General features: G+C 32.3%; 2 protein-coding genes and 1 long non-coding RNA gene across 3 annotated transcripts; 2 read left to right on the forward strand and 1 right to left on the reverse strand.

Moving 5' to 3' along the window:
* Positions 1–478: 478 nt before the first annotated feature.
* LOC110658194 (uncharacterized) lies at positions 479–2,536 on the reverse strand. Its single transcript, XR_002495520.2, has 2 exons — positions 1,823–2,536; positions 479–1,661 (listed from the first exon to the last, which is right to left on the reverse strand). It is a non-coding gene; the product is annotated as an uncharacterized LOC110658194 (long non-coding RNA).
* A 3,685-nt stretch (positions 2,537–6,221) lies between these two features.
* Positions 6,222–9,244, forward strand: LOC110658183 (uncharacterized). Its single transcript, XM_021815703.2, has 3 exons — positions 6,222–6,448; positions 6,527–6,597; positions 8,911–9,244. The coding sequence occupies exons 1-2, from the start codon at positions 6,362–6,364 to the stop codon at positions 6,584–6,586; spliced, it is 147 nt and encodes a 48-aa protein (XP_021671395.1). The 5' UTR covers positions 6,222–6,361; the 3' UTR covers positions 6,587–6,597; positions 8,911–9,244.
* A 7,548-nt stretch (positions 9,245–16,792) lies between these two features.
* Positions 16,793–17,985, forward strand: LOC110658175 (protein ENHANCED DISEASE RESISTANCE 2-like). The gene has a single exon (XM_021815691.2). The coding sequence runs from the start codon at positions 16,905–16,907 to the stop codon at positions 17,823–17,825; it is 921 nt and encodes a 306-aa protein (XP_021671383.2). The 5' UTR covers positions 16,793–16,904; the 3' UTR covers positions 17,826–17,985.
* The last annotated feature ends 1,314 nt before the right edge of the window (positions 17,986–19,299 follow it).

The following is a 19,299-nucleotide window of genomic DNA, read 5'->3' on the forward strand; positions in this document are numbered from 1 at the left end:
TTAATTGAAATTTAAAAAACAGTTAATTTTTTTTTAAATAAAAAATATAAAAATAAGGACAAAAAAGATATCATCCTATGCGGCCATTTTTAAAAGATTCTTATGTAAATGAGAAATAGTAAACGGAATAAAAATGGAAATACTATAAAGCTTGGATCAAAAGTAGGTCAATGGGTTTTGTCTGATTCCAAATTCTACATAAAAATTATATTGACGTCGCTATTGCTTCATTGATTCAATTACTAATCTGAGATCTTTCGCGTTGCTTAATCCAGATGAATGGGACAATGATATAATCATATAGTCATAAAACTATATCAACCGTAACTAATAAAGTTAGTCTATCTTCTTATTTATTAATCATAATTTAATTTTATTAAGAATATTTTAAAATTATTTATTCTAGATATGAATAAATATATTTTTAAAATTCTCAAAACAGCAAAAATTAACCTGAAGATACCTAACCTAAATAAAATAAAACAATATCAACTGTGATTGTATTATTTATATGGAAATCACAATCTTAATAATTTGACAAGAATTAGTCATATCTGGCCCACTCCATAATTTTCTAATTTGCTTCAATAATTTGTTCCCTTCCATCGGGGAAAACCCACTGTGCTAATGAGAGAGACACATCGTCTGATTAGTTATTTTCTTCTCCCCACACCTCTCATGTCCTTCTACTGGGGAAACAAGAAAGCTAAGTTCCTGTTCCTGCCCTCCGGTGAGATGGTGAGGGATGGGCGACACGCGTTGGGTCCCGAAGCGTGGTTTTCCATTACCATTAAAAGATCTTTTTTCTTTATTATTATTCTTTTACTTTCCTGCTAAATAAAGGGATTTTATTTTTTTTATTATGTGGTGGGTTTGAACTTTGAACTTAATGATGGTAGGGCAAGAGTAGACTTGGAATGAAGTGCCGGACCATCATTCTCAGCATTTAGAAGACTACACATTTGCTTTAAAGATCAAGCTTCACTTCCAAGACCAAAACCTAGCTCCAATCAATTGTTGAGTCTAGAACATTTGCAAGTTAGCCCAATAGATGTTATGTTGTTCTCAGTTTTCCTCCATTGACATCCTGCAACTTTGGCTGCATATAACATCTAGGAATTAGCAATAGGACATGGAAAAATGAGATTTCATCATACTTTCTGATTCGCCTCCAAGACTAGTGATCTCTCTCTAGAACTTGGATGAGAAGGGCCATCAACTGTGGCTGCTTAATAACATCTAGGAAGCAATAGGACATGGAAATGAGATTTCTTCGTACTTACTGATTCGCCTCCAAAACCATTGAGCTCTCTGTAGGGCTTGGATGCTAAGTCTTCAAGTATATGCACCGTCAGAAAAGCTGAAACCTGTGCATTTCTTTGGCGATACTAGTAATGAAAGATTATTAATCTTATAGGTCATTAAATCTATAGTTTCTTACCAACTCATGCAAAAGTCTAGACATATAAACCCCAAAAAATCATAGGAAGTTCATGGCTGAAATGTTAGGAAAAGGCTGAAATGACATCGAGTAAATCTATGAAAGTCAGGCTTCAATGTCATGCTTATAAGCATTGCCGTCCGCATCTCTGGGGCCAACTTTACTGCTTGGCATTGATATGGAAACCCATTATTACCATCTTCATGAACATTGGATGGCCCTGCAATATTGGGGATCGAAGAACATGTAATAAATCATGACTAACGTCAGCATATACTTTAATTAATTTGAGGTCTTATCCTAATGCAATAAAAGGTAGTTAAGACTCTAGCAATTACAGACATATTATGAGATGATGCAATGAAGTAAATTTAGACAAACCTCAGACTTAAATGCCTCTCTTGGTTCATGTTTCTCATCTAAAATGCAACTGACAACTTCATCTTGTAAAATAACATCAGCCACCATAATCATATCCCAGACAAGGAAGCATGTGAAATGCAAAAGACCTTCTGTGGCACCAATGACAGGACGCATATCGAATGATTTCCATTCCAATCCAAGGTATTTGAAGAATTTTCTGAATTAGAGGACTCTCCTGCTGGCTTCGATGCCTGTTCAGATATCGCCACTATCCGGAAAAGGACAGGACTGTTTATGAATGGGTAGCAAATATAGATGTGACAAACTAATCAAAATCCATGTTATACTCAACTATCTAAAATCATACTCAATGGTATAACCAATTATCAAACATTAATAATTATTATCATCATACAAAAGGAAAACTGATAGGACCTAAGTAATATTTTAATATAAGTAATTTGGCCCAGAGTATCTGTCAAATTTTGGGTACTACCTGAAAAAGTAAGCAAGGATTATACACTGCAACTCAGTGAGCACAAGACTCATCACATGCAGATCATGAATTGCAAACAACAGGAAAAAGTTAATTGCCAAGCACCACTAAATACACAAGGAAAATATAAAGCAAAGGATTATCACAATCGTCACAGTATTTGGGAGAAGCACATCAAGCTTGAAACTTTTTCTCGGGGTTCAGGATCACCCGTTTGTCATGGCCCATACAGGTCCATTTCTAACATCAATATTAAACCAAAGGTGTTACCATTGACATGAATCAATATACTTGTATAACATAATGATTCACCTTGACACTTGATACATATGAATCTCTGCATAAAAATGAAGATTAGCAAAAATTCCTCTGGTTAAAGCAGGAACCAGATTATGTACAAGAGAACCGAATTCTGAAGAACTAGACTGGCCTACCAGTTGCTCTAACCGATTCCATCTCAGAGATCCATCATTGCAGATGAGAAGTTCCCTCAAAATTCTTCTCATATCAGGACTGGGTCCACCCAAAGTATGCCAATGACAACAGGATACGCACTCTCGAATTTCGGATTCAGAACTTTTGTCGTGCCTTCAAGTGATCCCAGTGCTCTTCTCACGAATGCACAGTACCCAGGGAAGGAGAAGTCAAATTCATACATAACATCATATAGTCGGTTCATTATTGCCTGAAATAAATATAAGAAAAAACAACTTGCTTTACTTCCAAATTTTTTATAGGAAAGAAGAGAAACAATAATCATTGGCTTAGCAGATCCTTGAAAATCCGTTGGCCATCATGCGTATTATTGTGATGTTGAGACTCCCCATGTTGATTTAATTCAAATTTAACCTTTTAACAGTTACCAATGGTGGGAATAACCCAAGGAATTTATGTTGTGGCTTGTCAGCCAATGAATTAAAACCAGGCTCGACCTTCCATTATGATATAAGTACTTCCAAATATCTACTTATGTATCACAATTGAAACATAGAACCTATAACAATTTGGTTTTATTCATAACTGTTGATCTTTTATCAAACAATTTGGATTAAGAACAGAGGCTGAACAACTTTGATATGTCAATGCTGCCTTGTTGACATAATGTTTGTGCAATGAAATTGACCAAACCATTGAACATTAGCAAGTGAGAGAGAGCAAGAAAGAGAGAAGAAAAATAATTGTTGAGGCAGTGGGTGTAAAATAGATTTTGAGGAGTAATGAATTACTATTTTTAAGGATATTAATTATCCCACTAAATTGCTGTAGGATTATGACAATATAATTCCAGGATACAACAAAAACTGAAATCTGCAGACAGCAACTTCTGAAGGTTTTCCTTAAGAACTCTTTATACAAACTGAATTTAGAGATATAAAAAAGGTTCCCAAGCGAGTAAAAAATAAGTAAATAATTGATATAAAGTCCATTCAACTGCGAAATTACCTTATCTATCTTTAACAAAAGAACCACCAAACAAAAGTAAACTAACATCCTAAAAAAAATGCCTGATCAGCAAGTTTTTCCCAAGTCAAATGTGGACTTGCAAAACGTGACTTTACACACAGGTGGTGTTCAGAATGAGCTGCTTGACAGTTAGTTTAGCATTACTCTTTAACAAGATGGCTTAACAATTTAGCAACTAGTAAGTGCATTATAAAATTTTTTTGGCAGTTCATAATACAAACTAAAAATAAAATGGCATAGTTATAACCATGGAAAACCATACATGGGTCGCAATCATAGAGAGAAGTAAAGCAATCAGCAATTTCCCCTTCTAGAATGTAATCAATTTCATCAAACATGTATCTGACCTGTTCATTCAAGATAGAACTGAAATATCCATAAGCATGCACAATCTCATTAAAAAATCAAGATAATATACAACAAAATCGATTGTATAAACTTCCATGCATTAGCTAAGATGTTATATGAATATTTGCTCGCTAGCTTTTCATGATTATATCCCCTCTTTTCTTATACTTTTTCCCCTTGCATCCACTTTCTCTTTCTTTCCCTCATTTTTCTCTTTGGGTAGTAATAGTTAGTGGTAGGCTTGCTTTATCTAAAAGTAAGCTGATGTGCTTGTAAATTATAGTAATTTCACCAATGACAATTAAAATTGAGCTTTTCGAAATCAATCTTCTCAACAATTAATGCACTTACTAGCAAGTAGCAACGCAAGAATATTGCTTGTGACTTGATAAGAAACGACATAGCAACTCTACTAGATCACATGATCTCGTGTAAAACAAAATCAACATGCACAAAACCAACTAAGACCGTAGCAGGTATAAGAATCATATGAGAAAACATTCAAACAATACACCAGCTATATTTACAATCACCATATCAATCACGTAGCAAAATTTCGCTCAAACGATTAGTCCATGCGATCAAGTAAAACTGGAAAATAACGAACAGCTATTGAGAAAACTGGAAAATAACAAACCGCGATTGAGATAATTATACCAAATTATGGATTCAATGATTAACGCTTTAATCAAATTAATAAATATCAACTTAGAAAATTCGCATCCACATCGTTTTCTCGGGGAACCAAACAAATTTCGCAGAAATGAGAAGTAAATCACAGGTATTGGTGAACAATACGAATAGTACATCTGGAGAGAAGTGTGGCATGGCGGTGACGCTTGGAGGCTTCCAAGCACAATCCTCATTGGCTATTGTAAGATCTCATCAAACGAAAGGAAGTAAATAGCTCAGTCGTACACCCTTGGAGACTAAAAGCAACGATGACGAGGGTTGCTTGAGAGTTTTGTCTATTCGGCATCTTCAGTCCCTTAGTGCGAGAACGCCAAAAACTGCGTTTGCTGAAGCTGAGCCTTGCTCCCTGCAGTTGCAAATAGGGCTGCATTGTACATGGTCGTTTTGGGAGGGTTAACCAAACTAAATTCGATTTTGGCGGTATTTAACGAATTAAATTATAAGTCATATCAAGGCTGGTTGAAATTCAATTTTCTAGACTTTTTACTTCTTTTAATAATTTTAGTTTTTAGAGTTTTATAATTTAATTTTTATTAAACTTTTTTCCTATACATATTATTATATATCAACTTAAAAGTGAATATTAATTTAAAATATATTATATAAAAATGAAAAAATTATTCAAGTGTTTTATATATATATATATATGATTTGGGTTCAATTTGAATTAATTTTTATTATGTAAATTTGAAATCTAAATTAAAATTTTAATTTATAATTATTTTTAAATTACAATTAATATTTAAATATATAAAATTATTAATTTCAATTTGAATTTAATTGGATTAATCAAGTTTTCAATTTAGCGGTTTTTTTATGCCCTTATTTGCAGATATGAATTGAGTTAAATTAACTAAAGCCAGTGGAAGGAATAGCTCATAATAAGCCAATCGATATTTAAATATATAAAATTTATTAATTTTAGTTTGAATTTTAACGGTTTGTTTCGTACAGCATCACTTAATAGTTCTCGATATGAATTTAAGTTAAATTGATAAAGCCAATGAAAGGTCAAGCTTATAATGGGCATAAGCTCTGGGCTCGGCCAATATTTAATGGGCTAAGCTGTTGGAAAGTCCGAAGCCTAGCGACGTTATTTTTTTTATTTATCCCAGGAAATGTAATACACAAACAATACAATAATCTCTTATTTATGTAACAATTAAGGTATTTTTGTTCCAAAAAATTTTAACTTTTTACATCAACCTGAGCTATCATATCTTATTGCCGCATCACTTAATTTCATTGAATTTGATCAAATAATATAATCTTGCTATGTTAAAAAGTTTAGTAGGATGGGGTGAGTAGAAATTTTAAAATATAGATTATTTTTTAAAAAATGTTAAAATTTAAAATTAAATTTTTTAGTATTTATCTTTAAAAAAATATATTTATAAAATTTTATAAATAAATTTAAATTGCACATGAGCTGCGCTAAAGTGTGCCAAAACAAAACGGCATAAACCCCTTAATATTTTCTTCTTTACCAAGTCGAAGCGAATTTGAAAGCCCTGGGTTCAGAGATTATCTTCACCTCTCTAGCTCTCTCTCAAAAAATGGCGGACTCAATAATGCGCCCGTGGTTTCTCGATTTGGTACCTCTTTTGGTGGTTCTTCTAATAGCAGCTCACGTCCTCGCTTTGGTATTCTTATTTTCACTGTTTTAGATTTGGCCAAATTGGAATGCAGATCTTTGATTTCTCTCTCTATATGTGTGTTAGGTTTACTGGATTTACAGGCTAGCTACTGATAAACAGCCCCAAAGAAGAAAAGCACACTGAGGATTAAGCAGGTTTGTTAAGCGCCTCTCTGTGTCTCTCGCTTGCTCTCGAGTATTGCTGTTCCCCCAATATATTCAGTCATTTGCATTTAGGATGATGTTATTCCTTGCATTTTAGCTCTTTATTAATTTGGCAATGGAGTTTGTCTTACTTGGGAATGGAAGTTTGACAAGAGTTTAGCAAATAGTTATTTACTAGTTTGAATTTTATACTTCAAAGTGCTTCCTGAATTAGGTTGATTGCCTTCTGTTTTATCATTCGATTACGCTTTTGCGCACAGAGTTCCAATTTTGTGGTAGGACTTGTAGGGAATTTGATAACTCTGTGCACCTTGCTTGTTTGCTTGCTGATATACTTTGTACTTTCTCTCCTTATAGAGGAAAGCTTATGCACTACGAGTTAACCCAGGCTGGAAACATTATCTACATTGTGTTTCCTGGTCCAAAATTTTAAAATCTTTAATCGATGGCAATGTTATGTTGGGTTTGTTTATTAAGTTAGAACTACTTACATGGATATACACAACTCTATGCTTATCGGTCCCTAATGTTAGCCAAAATCATTGGGAGGGTTGAACTATTGGTGTACTGACTGCATTGGAAATTCAAGCCACAAGTAGATATGTTGCAGCTACTAAAATGTTTGCTCAAAAGTGGATTTAAACTACTAGATGGCTCAAACAGTGCTATTGATAACTTAGTTGGGGTAGTTATAGAATTAATTTTCCTTTTGACACAACACTTTTTTGCACCTTTTGACCATGGTAGACTTGCATTTTCTGCTTCAATTAGAAATACTCCTTTTCTGGTGCTAGCGTGAGTGAATATTTGATTTTTGTAAGTCCAAGCAGATCTACTGTGCTTTTGAGTAGTGATCTTGGCCATGAGGCCTAAATTGTGTCAACTATACCAGTCAATATAAGCTCTGTTGATGCACAATTGGACAAGGAGTTAGTGTTTTTTAGCAAATTTGATGTTAGTTCATGAATTTTAAAGTATCTTAATATTTTTGGTTAATTGGTCAACAAGATTGAATAGTTAGATCTGTTATAAAAGAATTTTTATTAACATTATGCACCTGTTCGATATGCAAACATAGATAGGAGTGACATTTTGATGCTAAGATCGGAATTTCATGCTTAAAAATTTCCATTGTTTCCAGTCATAGTCATGGCCCATGGTTATAGCTTATAGGTGTGCGTAACATGTACAATAAACAGAATGTATTTGGATGTTTGGGCATGTGTAGTTGTGTACATATTTGGAAGATCATAACCTCCAACATCAAATGGAAAGTGGGTATTATAATGTAATAATTAACCTCACAGTATATGGCCCTCCTTATTGTCTTTGGCTGTTAGGGAAGAAAAGTTAAATACTTGGATCTATTCCATGTTTTTATGCCAAAACTCTAGGATTGCATCAATTTGTATCAATAGTCTTCAACGTGATCACATAGTTAATATGGAAAACATTGTAAATTCATATTCTAAATATACCTTGAATTGCAGAAAATGAATGCTCCACAAGTTTATTTGAATTGTGAGTTTCCCAAAGCAAAGACCAAGCCGATTTAGTGCACACGCACTTCACCTTCTCTATCTTTTTCTGTTACGTTTTTACTGCTTGAAAAACAACAACCAGAGAGAGAAGCCTTGTGTCATTTCTCTTTATATATAATCAATACCAAAGACATGTCTTTTTGGCCATGAGAAATGTCTTTGTATTGATAAATTATATAGTATCACCGTGATTTCATGTCAACATCTGACATGAAGTGGCAAACAAATGATAATTAGACACATAAGTAATATATGGTTATTATTTTTTTTGAAAAAAAATTGCAAGGTGATTATGGATTTATGGGATCCATCTATGTATATATGTTCACTCATTAGGATCCACACATGTATGCATATCTACTCACAATTGGATTGTTATTTCATGTAGGATACTTTACATAAGATTACTGCTTTATTATATAATTTTTCCTTTGCATAGATTTTAGTAACTGCCATGCAGTTAATGTAATTCCTCTTCTTCCTTTTTTTTTTATTTTTTATTTAACAAATAAAAAAGATATGGATCTAAGTTGAACCACATGGGTAACTTTGACCCAAATTCCTTCAGTTAGTATTTCATGAATGCTGCAAGGTAAAAGTGTAACAAATTGCAACTTGTGCATGGGTTTCCTTTTGTTCTCTAAAAACTAAGTTTCTATACTTAAGGCATATAATCTTAGCTCATTTTTTTGTGATGAGTTCCTAGTTTTGCTGCTCCAACGTACGTTAAACTGGAGCTGCACACTTTTGTTCTTTTTCGCAGGTACTTGTTCCTAATGCGGAATGGGCTTCTATTTGGACCGGTTATATGACAATCACAGAGAACTCCTTATACATATCGTGTAGCTTGTGTTTTTTGGGACATCACATTGCTGCATGTTCCTTGTCTGTGGAATTGCTGCGCCATCCAACATTATTGAGTGCCTGGAATTGCCCTTGCTGTTTGCACCATTGAACGCTTGGACAACGGTTGATTTGATTGTTTGACTGTACTTGATTTCTCCCCTTTCTTCCTTGAGATACACGTTCACCAACACTGTCTCCAACACTATCTTTGACCAACCGGGAATTTCATTATACTTTAGTTGTTGACCAAACAGGGAGGGGATTTTTTTTTCTTCATAGTGCAAATAGCTACGCTACTGCACAGCCACCATCCTCTCCTCCCTTGTGAATTAGGAAATTGGTAATAGTTTGCCTTCGTGTCGTTGCATGCCAGTGGATTGGAAAGGGATTGGCTTTGAATCAAACAAAAAAAAAAAAATGAAAGAAGAAAAGATTCTAGGGGCAGTATTGGAGAAAAAATCTAGAAGGTAGGATTAAGGCCCCATTTGGTTTATCTAAAATTGATTCAGGAATGGGAATAAAGGAGAATGATACACTTTGTGGGTGTTTGGAAGCTCATTTTTTTTCATTTCCATTTTCGTAAGTGAAAGAAATATGATTTTCCTGTTTTTCAACTTAATAATTAAAACACAAAAGTGAGAAGTTAAAAGTTAAATACTCAATTTTACTCATGTATTTATTGGGAAGTTTTAATTTTTATATTTTCATATTATTAACTAAAATAAAAATAAAAAAATAATAATTTTATATTTCAAATAATTATAATTATAATAATAATTGAAATAAACTTAATAATTAAAATAATTAACTAAAATAAAAATTTTTAATATAATTAACTGTAATTATTTAAAATAAAAAGATAAAATATATTATTTTTATTTTTACTTAAAATTAAATAAAATTGAAAATTTATAATCATAATTATAAAAAGAAATTATTTTTATATTCTCATACTAATTAAAATTAAAAAGTAAAAATATAAAAAAAAATTAAGTTGATTTTCATTTAGAATAAAATAATTTTGATCTTTAAACACCTTAAAAAGGAATTTGACTTTGATATCATAATAAATTAAATATAAATATAAATTTACTATTTTATTTTCAGTTTTGTTTGATTCCTATTTCAATATTAATTTCGATTATGATGTGCGAATTAACTGGGCCTTAAACTCTAACACGTTCTCCTTTTGCTTACTCTTCATTTGGGCCAACTTTTGGATTTGGGGGAGCAGGCTGAATCCATTATCATAGACATAATGGCTGCTTCCTAAAAGCGAAAGGAAAGCAGTAATTGATAAGTGTCAAGTGTCGGCTGATCAGGCGGTGTGAGTGTGTATGCAAACGCAATACGTATCAATATTCAGTATTGCTACGATGTTGCATGACATCGAAGGGACTTGAGCCTTCACAAATTTAAGAGTTAGACTAGGATATCGAAGAGCTTTGGTTCATGAGTATTGGAGTAATCGTGAGATTTAGAATTTGCCTCTCGATCGAAGCCAAATGAAAAAAAGGGGAAAAAAAAAAAAAGGAAAAAGACGGTGGCTATTTTAAAATATTTGGTGGCTGGAGATCAGATTTGAAGTTTTGCGTGAAACCGAAAGTAATAGATAAACAAGATATATATTACATCAAATAAACTGCTCTTGTTCTTTTTATAAACTCTTAATCAGGGATTGACGAATGTGGCAATCATTTACGCCTAAAGAAACAAAAATTCAGCCGTCACATCTTAGACCATTACCATGTTAGAAAAGAAAAAAAATCAAGTAGCAAGCCAACAAAATTCATAGAATCATTAGAACCTTGCCTCTTACGAGAGACAACATTATAATCGCATAAAATGATCTTTAATTTTGGTTTTTTAATCTATTTACATTTTGATCTTTCATAGCATGTTTATTATTTGTCCTTACAGGATACCTGTTATGGAGTTGTGATTAAGAAATTATGCAATCTATATCAATTTGATTAATAATTTTAATATTTAAATTTAAAATGAATTTGATTAAAATTTATCTGAAATTTAAATTTGTTTATTTTTATATATTTTAATTGATAATTTATATAAAAATATGTTTTTATTAATATTTATATTTTAAAATTTAATGATCTAATAAAATATAAATTTTATTTATTTAAAATATAATTTAAAATTTTATAACTATTATAAAATAGACATTTTATAATTCTAATAATTCCACGTGTCGTCATGAAGTCCTATGGTGACCTGTGCATGTCCAATATCGAGTGACTTTGAAATAAGTTCTTCGGCATCATTAATGTCTTATTGTCTTCCTGTTTCCACGTGTCGCTATCCTCATCGTAAACATCAGCGAAACCCAATTTTGGTTATCTCTGATTCAATTCCATAAAACTCCCCGTCATTTTCCTTGAGTTACACGATTGCCATTAACAAGTGTAAAGTTTGTTTTTTTCTTTTTTTTTTTTCTTTCTTTTTTTTTCAAAGTTATATTAGAATTCATTGATAGAATCAAGTGGGAAATGAGACCATAACAAGGTTCCATTATGTCAATGGATTATACTAAAGAAAAACAATTCAAATAAGATTAGAAATAAGCTAATTAGCTGTCTGATTACATTGTTTCCTAACAAAAGAAAAACTGATACTGTTCAGGTTTTGGGATAAATGAGTGATGTCTAAAATATTGTTTTAGATCTCCAATGGGGATGGGTTGCCATTGCCAACCTAGATCACCATTTTTGAATCTCCCTCCACAATAATTGAATTAAAACCGCGATTAATAGCTAGAAGAATGGCTTTCCTGCAGGCTAAACATTCAAGAATTAATGGATTAGTATTATAATTGACATTTTACATGTTCATCACATAACTGATCCTGCAAAGTTCCTTGCAATTACGGCCACAGCACCTCTGTTGTTCCTTCTATCTGTAGCAGCATCAAAGTTAAGCTTGAGGAAGTTATCAGAAGGAGGATACCGTGACAAAATGGGCGAAGGAATGACAGCCATTGGAGACGCAGGTTTTTCCTTGGAAGAAAGAAAATCCTCATAGTACTTATTGACAGCAGTGAGGATTTCCTCAGGTGACTAGTGCTGATTCTTGAAAGTCAAAATACACCTACTCTTCCAAATTTGCAATAAGATAAACACTGATAGTTGAGTGAGACTCTTCCCCTCATTATGATGCCCAAAAGGGCCTATTAATTCTATCCAGCAATCTCGAATATCCATACTATTCATATGCAAAGAGTGCAATCTAATGGGGGAATTAATCCACTCTATTGCGGCTTTAGAACAAGTAAAGAAGATGTGTTTCAGTGATTCCACCTCACCACAATAATAGCAAGGAGCACTGACATTGGGAAGTTGATGATTCCGAATTTCATTGGAACGAAGTTTGTTCCTCATCAAACTCCACAAGAAGATAGCTAGTTTATTGGGAACATCAATTTTCCAAATATTTTTCCACAAAGCAGCATTGTTAGACATGGAAGACGGACCCGGTCCTATGCCATTACCATTAGCACAATCATTGAGGATTTGGAAAGCAATATGATAACCAGTTTTCACTGTGTAGGTGCCTTTCGATAGAAATGCCAAATCAGACAATCCTCCTAGTTGCTAATGCTTAGAGGAATAGATAAAATGTGTTCAGCATCAACATTTTGAAAGTTGGCCTAAACAATTGAATGGCCCCAAGTTTTAGCTCTTTAATTGATAAGCTGAGATATCCAGACAATTTCCTCATTGTGATCATCTTTAGGCCTTGGTGGGGATGGAAAACAACCTTGGACCCAATTATCAAGCTTGCATAAAATGGACTCATCATTACCAACATGCCATGGAGTGCCTTTTTCTAGGACTCTTCTCCCCCATAAAATACTTAGCTAACCCCAAGATGGTCTACCACCTTTTTCAGCCTGCGTAAAAGAGGAAAAAGGAAAGTATTTTCCTTGAAGGACTCAGGCTAACAACAAATTAGGATTTGAGATAATTCTCCAACCTTGATAAGCCAACAAAGCCATATTGAAATACTCCAAATCTCTAAAGCCCAAACCACCTTTGAATTTGTATTCATACATTTTAGACCAAGCTACCAAGTGCAACTTCCATTCATTGTTCTTTTGAACCCACCAAAAGTTGGACATCAAAGAATTGATTTTGCCACATAAGGTGGAAGGAAGACCAAAGCAAGACATAGAATGAACAGGAAGAGCGGAAGGAACCGATTTAATAAAAAACTTCTTTGCCCCCTTTTGATAAGAGTTGCTCTTTCCAGGCTTTAGTTTTATTAGCTATTCTTTCTTCAATGGTGGAGAAAACATGCTTTTTATATCTAGGAATTTCCACTAGGAGACAAGAAATTTGTCTGGACATTTCATTTTCTCTATATGAAGAATAGAAACAATGTGACATTTAACTGCAATGGGAGTATTCCTGCTGAATATCAAGCTTGATTTACTTAAGTTAATAGTCTGCCCACTAGCTACTGTATAGGAAGAAAGAAAATGGCTAATTTCATAAGCCTCATCCTCTGATGCCCTGGAGAAGTAATCGAATCATCAACAAATAATTAGTGAGTAATGAAAGGCCCATGTCTAGATATAGAGAGGCCATGAAGATTAGATTGTTTAATTTTGTGAGCTAATCCTTCAGCACAAAATAGAAAAAGATAAAGGGATAGGGGATTCACTTGCCATAAGCCTCTAGAAGGACGAATGTACCTAGACTTATGACCATTAACTTGAATGATATAAGAAACTGAAGATACACATTCCACAATCCATCCTATCCATTTCTCATGAAATGCAAAGCAAGTAAGCATATGATGCAAATATCTCCACTCCACACATTCACAGGCCATCAAAGCCATTCCAAAATTGTTACCCTTCCTTCTCATCTTTAGATTATGCATCAACTCATGGTTGATTAAAATATTGTAAAAAATCAGTCGATTTTTCGTGAAGGCACTTTGCTCACAATCAATGAGGTTATTCATAAAAGGCTAAAAACAATCGGGGAGAATTTTCGCAATGATTTTGTAGATATTAAGCGTAAAGTAGATATGAAACAGAGAGGGAAAATAAAATAAGGGTAATTTATAATTTGGCCGTTGAGTTTTGTACTATATTACACTTTAGTTATTAGATTTTGAAAAATTAATTATTTAGTTTTTTTAATTTTAATATATTAATAATTCAGTTCTTATAATTTTAATAATTTTATCTATTAATAGAATGACTAAATTATTCTATGCATTAAATTATAAGATTAAAGTCTAATATAGTATAAATTTCAAGGCCTAAATAATTAATTTTTAAAAATTTATAGATTAAAGTGTAATATTATATAAAATTTAAAGACTAAATAATTATTTTTTAAAATTTAAAGATTAAAATATAATATAGTATAAAATTCAGTGATCAAATTATAAATTTTTTATAAAATAATCACATTATTGGAATGCTTAAGGAAATATTCCTATGGCAATCTTTAATATTATAATCTTTTAATAACTTCAAGATATATGGAAGTTATTATAGAAGGGAAAGTTGTTAGTGATTTGATGCCATATTCTTTTGGCCCTTCCTTTTGTGTTAGGATCATAGTTATTAAAGGCGCGCCTCAGACACGCCTCAGGCTCAAGGCTCACCAGGCTCGAACCCTAGCGCCATATGCGCCTAGGTGTGCGCCTTTGTTTCAAGCACAAGATTCTAGAAAGGCATGCTTTCTTTATTTCTATCTTTAGCGAGCACTTTTATTGGCAAAAAGGACAACCACTTAAACTCAAACCAGCAAACGCAATTCAAGATATATGCCAAAGGAAAAAAAAAAAAAAAAGCATCACATTTATTTGATTTTTATGAACTTTTTAAATTTTTTACTTTTGCGCCTCACCTCGCTCAGGCGCGTGCCTGCGCCTTGCACCTTGCGCCTAGGCTCTAGGACTCTTTAGCGCCTTAGTGCGCCTTGAGCCTTTAATAACTATGGTTAGGATACGATATAAGCATCTAATGATATATAGAAGGGAAATAATTTTTTAAACAACTATGATGCTTGGTTTCCTTTTAATACCTTATTATTTATAGTAATTTTAATATTGACAAGTAATATCGTATTAATTTTGTGCCATATTTTCATTACATGTTATTAAAATTTTCCCAATTAAATTTTGTGTCTGTTTTTAATTCAGTTATATATAAATATTGGAGCATACATATATACTTATAAATAAATGTCACCTGTTTAAGTAATTAATTTAAAAATATGTCATTTGTCAACTAATTGTTATTATTTATTGATGATTTGAAAAAAATAAAAATAATGCTACTTGGTAAAGAATATTGATGAATTGATATGCCACGCGTGATAAAAGATATTGATTCATTGATATGCAAATATAGATATAGAAAAAATAATTATTTAAAATATACTTGAATCAGCTTAGCCTTTTAATTTTTAAAATTTAAATTAAAAAATATATTGAATATTAATTTTATTTTTTTATTTGATAGTATGTATATATGAATTAATTAAAAAATATAAATAAACTACTATTTATCAAATTTTAAAATTTAATAAAATTTATTAATACTATAAAATAAATATATTTTTCACTTTCGTTGGATATTGAATATAGTACTTATTAATCATAATTAGCTTCTATTCACAATTTAAAAATAATATATTAATCAATTTATTTATTTATACATACTTAAAATAAAATTATAATTAATTAAAAATTTTATTATTAATAAAATATTATAATATAATTATAAAAATATGAAATATACAAATATATATGAACTTATATTATTAAAATAATAAATAATTCATACAATACATGAATAAAATAACTAATTGAAATTGAATTTAAGAGGCGCTAGAAGAATTGCATTTGAGTTAAATAATTGGATTCTATTTTTTTTAGTTACATTTTAATTGGATTTTCAAATTGTATTATAACTGATTTTAATTTTATATGTTAAAATCCATTAATGAATTAAATTTCTCAAACTATGCGAATTTAATGAAAGATTAACAAATATCATTAAAAAATAACAAAGATACTTTTGAACTTAAAAATAATTATGAGTTTACTCGTAATTTAATCTATTAGAAGTCAGCACTAAGATTCAAATCTAAAAGGTATGCAAAATTTATAAAATAAAAATTTGAGAAATGACTAAATGATTATGCATAATGATTAAAATTATATAATATTTATAATATTTTTAAAATTTTAATTTAATAATAAAAAATTATTTTCTATGATCTTAAATTTAAATTTTAATTTAATTTAAGAAAAAATTAATATTCTTATTGGACTAATAATTAACATTGTTTAATTGTGCTTTTTAATCAAAAGAAATTAGATAGAGTAAGAAATTTTCATATTTTGAATATGTTCATTATATTTTTTAAAATAAATTATTTAGAGAGTTTTAAAAATTAATTAAAAATGAAATTTTATATATTTTTTATCTTAAAAATATGAAAATAATAAAATAAATTAAACAATTTTTTTTAATAAAAAAATGTTTTTATCATGAAATTCAATAAAAATTTTTAAATCATTAGGTTAGATGAAAAAAAATGCAATAATTATGCACATGTGCGGTATCAGCAGTGGTTAATTGATGAGTCGGATGGTTGACTTCTATCTATATTTTGCTTAATCAATAATCATTATTGAAGAAATGCCATTTATCAGCATAAAATCATGGATTAGGGGAAAAAAATAATAAAAGAAGAAAAATAATAAATAAATAAATAAATAAAAAGCTGGCTCAGATGTTGCAGGGCTCTTTTGTAGTTTCCTAGAAACACAAGGGCACGCTTTCTCGTCCTCTTTCTCTTATTAGGCTCTAGAAGCCTCACTCTATCAACTCACGAGAGTAAAGATTCACAAAACTATATCAACATGTGCCCTACCAAGCCAAAACACCGCAGTTCCGGCTCTGAATCTACCGCCTCCAAATCCAATTTCAACGCCCCTACCACCACCACCACCTCCGCATCCACTGCCTGGATCTCCGAGACACTCGACGGTGGATCCCTGCGCCGCGTTAACCTCGACGATGGAACCAACGGCTGGGCCTCGCCTCCAGGTCACCTTTTCTCTCTGCGTGCTAAAAACTATTTCACTAAACGACAGAAATCCCCTTCCGGCGATTACTTACTCTCCCCTGCCGGCATGGATTGGCTCAAGTCCACTGCCAAAATCGATAACGTACTCGCCCGCCCTGACAACCGTGTGTCCCTGGCTCTCAGAAAGGTTCAGTCCCAAGGGAAATCACTGAAATGTTTCGTCTTCGCTGTTAACCTTCAAGTTCCCGGTAAGGACAATCACAGTGCGGTGTTTTACTTTGTAACAGAGGATCCTATCCCTCCCGGTTCTCTATTGTATCGGTTCATCAATGGAGATGACTCGTTTAGGAATCAGCGGTTCAAGATTGTGAACCGGATCGTGAAAGGACCTTGGATCGTGAAGAAAACAGTAGGGAGCTATAGTGCTTGTTTGCTAGGTAAAGCCTTAACCTGTAATTATCATCGAGGAGCCAATTATTTGGAGATTGATGTGGATATAGGGAGCTCGAAGATAGCCACCGCTATTTTGCACCTTGCATTGGGATACGTGACAAGCGTTACTGTTGATATGGGGTTTGTCGTGGAGGCGCAAGCAGAGGATGAGTTGCCTGAGAAATTAATCGGTGCGGTTAGAGTTTGCCAAATGGAGATGTCATCGGCGACTGTAGTTGAGGCGCCGAACACAACGGTGGCGCGTGGGATAGGGTTATCCAAGGTTAAACATCACGAGTCCGGCGAAGACGACGATCAATAATGCCAACACATGGTGGTTTTTTTTCCCCTTCCTTTACCCGATTTTAATTTTAGTTTATCTTGTTAACCTCATCCGTGAGTTGGAAATTGGAAGGCTCTCTTTACGGGGATTTATGATTGTAGATAATAAAATGGTGACAATCAACGATTGGGGATTTTAACCTTCTTTTCTGCCATATTTTATTTGCTTAAACTTTATTACTGGGGCATAGGGTGGATAAGATGGCCGAAGAGGTGATGAGTTGCTTGCTTTTTGGCTAGTTTAGGTAAAGTACTTTACGGTCAGGGGTGGATTCCAAAGCAGGGAAAATTATATAATATTAATGAGAACATTAAAAAAATATATTTTTATGGCATCTGTCAATGTGAAACTTATTTGTGATGAGGTTTTCGGGTCTACCCGTTTTCTTATAGGATCCGTGATTATTAGGGTTTGAACTTTTATTTCTGAATTTAAGTGAGTTTATATTTATTTATTTTTTTTTTAATGGGCTTGACCTTTGTAAATTTTTATTTCATTCAATGGAATAGTTGAAGTTAAATGTGGTTATTCATCAATTCCACTACTACTTCGTCTAGTTTCAAGTAGGCAAAATTCTATACCCCCTTATAATTGCAGATAATATGAAATTGAACATCATTTGGTCTCTTAACGTTTACAGTGTACTTATTTAGAAGCCTCCCAACAATCTTATTTGGGTAATGGATGTGACCCTTTTGGGTTTCAAATGTTCCTGTCATTGGATTTATTTGATTTTCATTGGATTATATCTTAATCCATGAGCAGGCAGGCAGGCAGATGCTGTTCTCAATTTGTCTTTTGGGTAATCTTCTGTTATTGTTTTAAAATTTGAGTTCACTAATGCAAATCTCAATAAGCATGGCTACCAATTTATGATTATTGTTATAATGGTAAGTATTAATCATGTACAAGAGAATCATGAAAATTGATTTCTCTTTCTTTACGGGGTAGATGGTGTGTGAATTGAATATTAGCAGGGACGGTAAGAGCATTGAAATTATTGATATGATTCAAGAATCGAACATTATTTGCTTTAAGCCAGCACACCCTCCTGGCTTTTACATTCCCTTGGCTTTCTGTCATGACCAACCACTTGTGAGGCCTTTTGACGAAGGCTGCGTGTGCTACTAAAATACTACTAATAAAACTTCCCCTTCAGTTTTTTTTCCCCCCTCTAAAAAATAAATAATTTATTTTTTGCAAATGCCTTTGTAAGAGAATCCTACTTTAGTTAGTGTTAACTAGTTATTATTATTATTATTATTTTGCTATTCGAATTCAGAATTTTACCGTTTGAAGTTAATTTTAATATCATTAAATAGTTAACAAATTGCTAATCCAAGATGTGCTAAATCCGTGGTCTATTATTGTGTGACTATAATCTTGTTAATATCTTTTGATAAAGTGTTTTAAAGATTTTTTTTTTTTATTGAATGGAACCATATCTTACAGT

This window comes from Hevea brasiliensis, chromosome 11 (genome assembly GCF_030052815.1).
Source record: "Hevea brasiliensis isolate MT/VB/25A 57/8 chromosome 11, ASM3005281v1, whole genome shotgun sequence".
NCBI lineage: Eukaryota > Viridiplantae > Streptophyta > Magnoliopsida > Malpighiales > Euphorbiaceae > Hevea > Hevea brasiliensis.

What these genes read in the sequence shown, in the direction of transcription:
- LOC110658183 (XM_021815703.2), top strand. Translation starts at nt 6,362, where the DNA reads ATGGCGGACTCAATAATGCGCCCGTGGTTTCTCGATTTGGTACCTCTT. An exon ending in CAGCTCACGTCCTCGCTTTG is followed by an intron (nt 6,449 to 6,526) that starts GTATTCTTATTT and finishes TATGTGTGTTAG; the next exon opens with GTTTACTGGATTTACAGGCT.
- LOC110658175 (XM_021815691.2), top strand. Translation starts at nt 16,905, where the DNA reads ATGTGCCCTACCAAGCCAAAACACCGCAGTTCCGGCTCTGAATCTACC.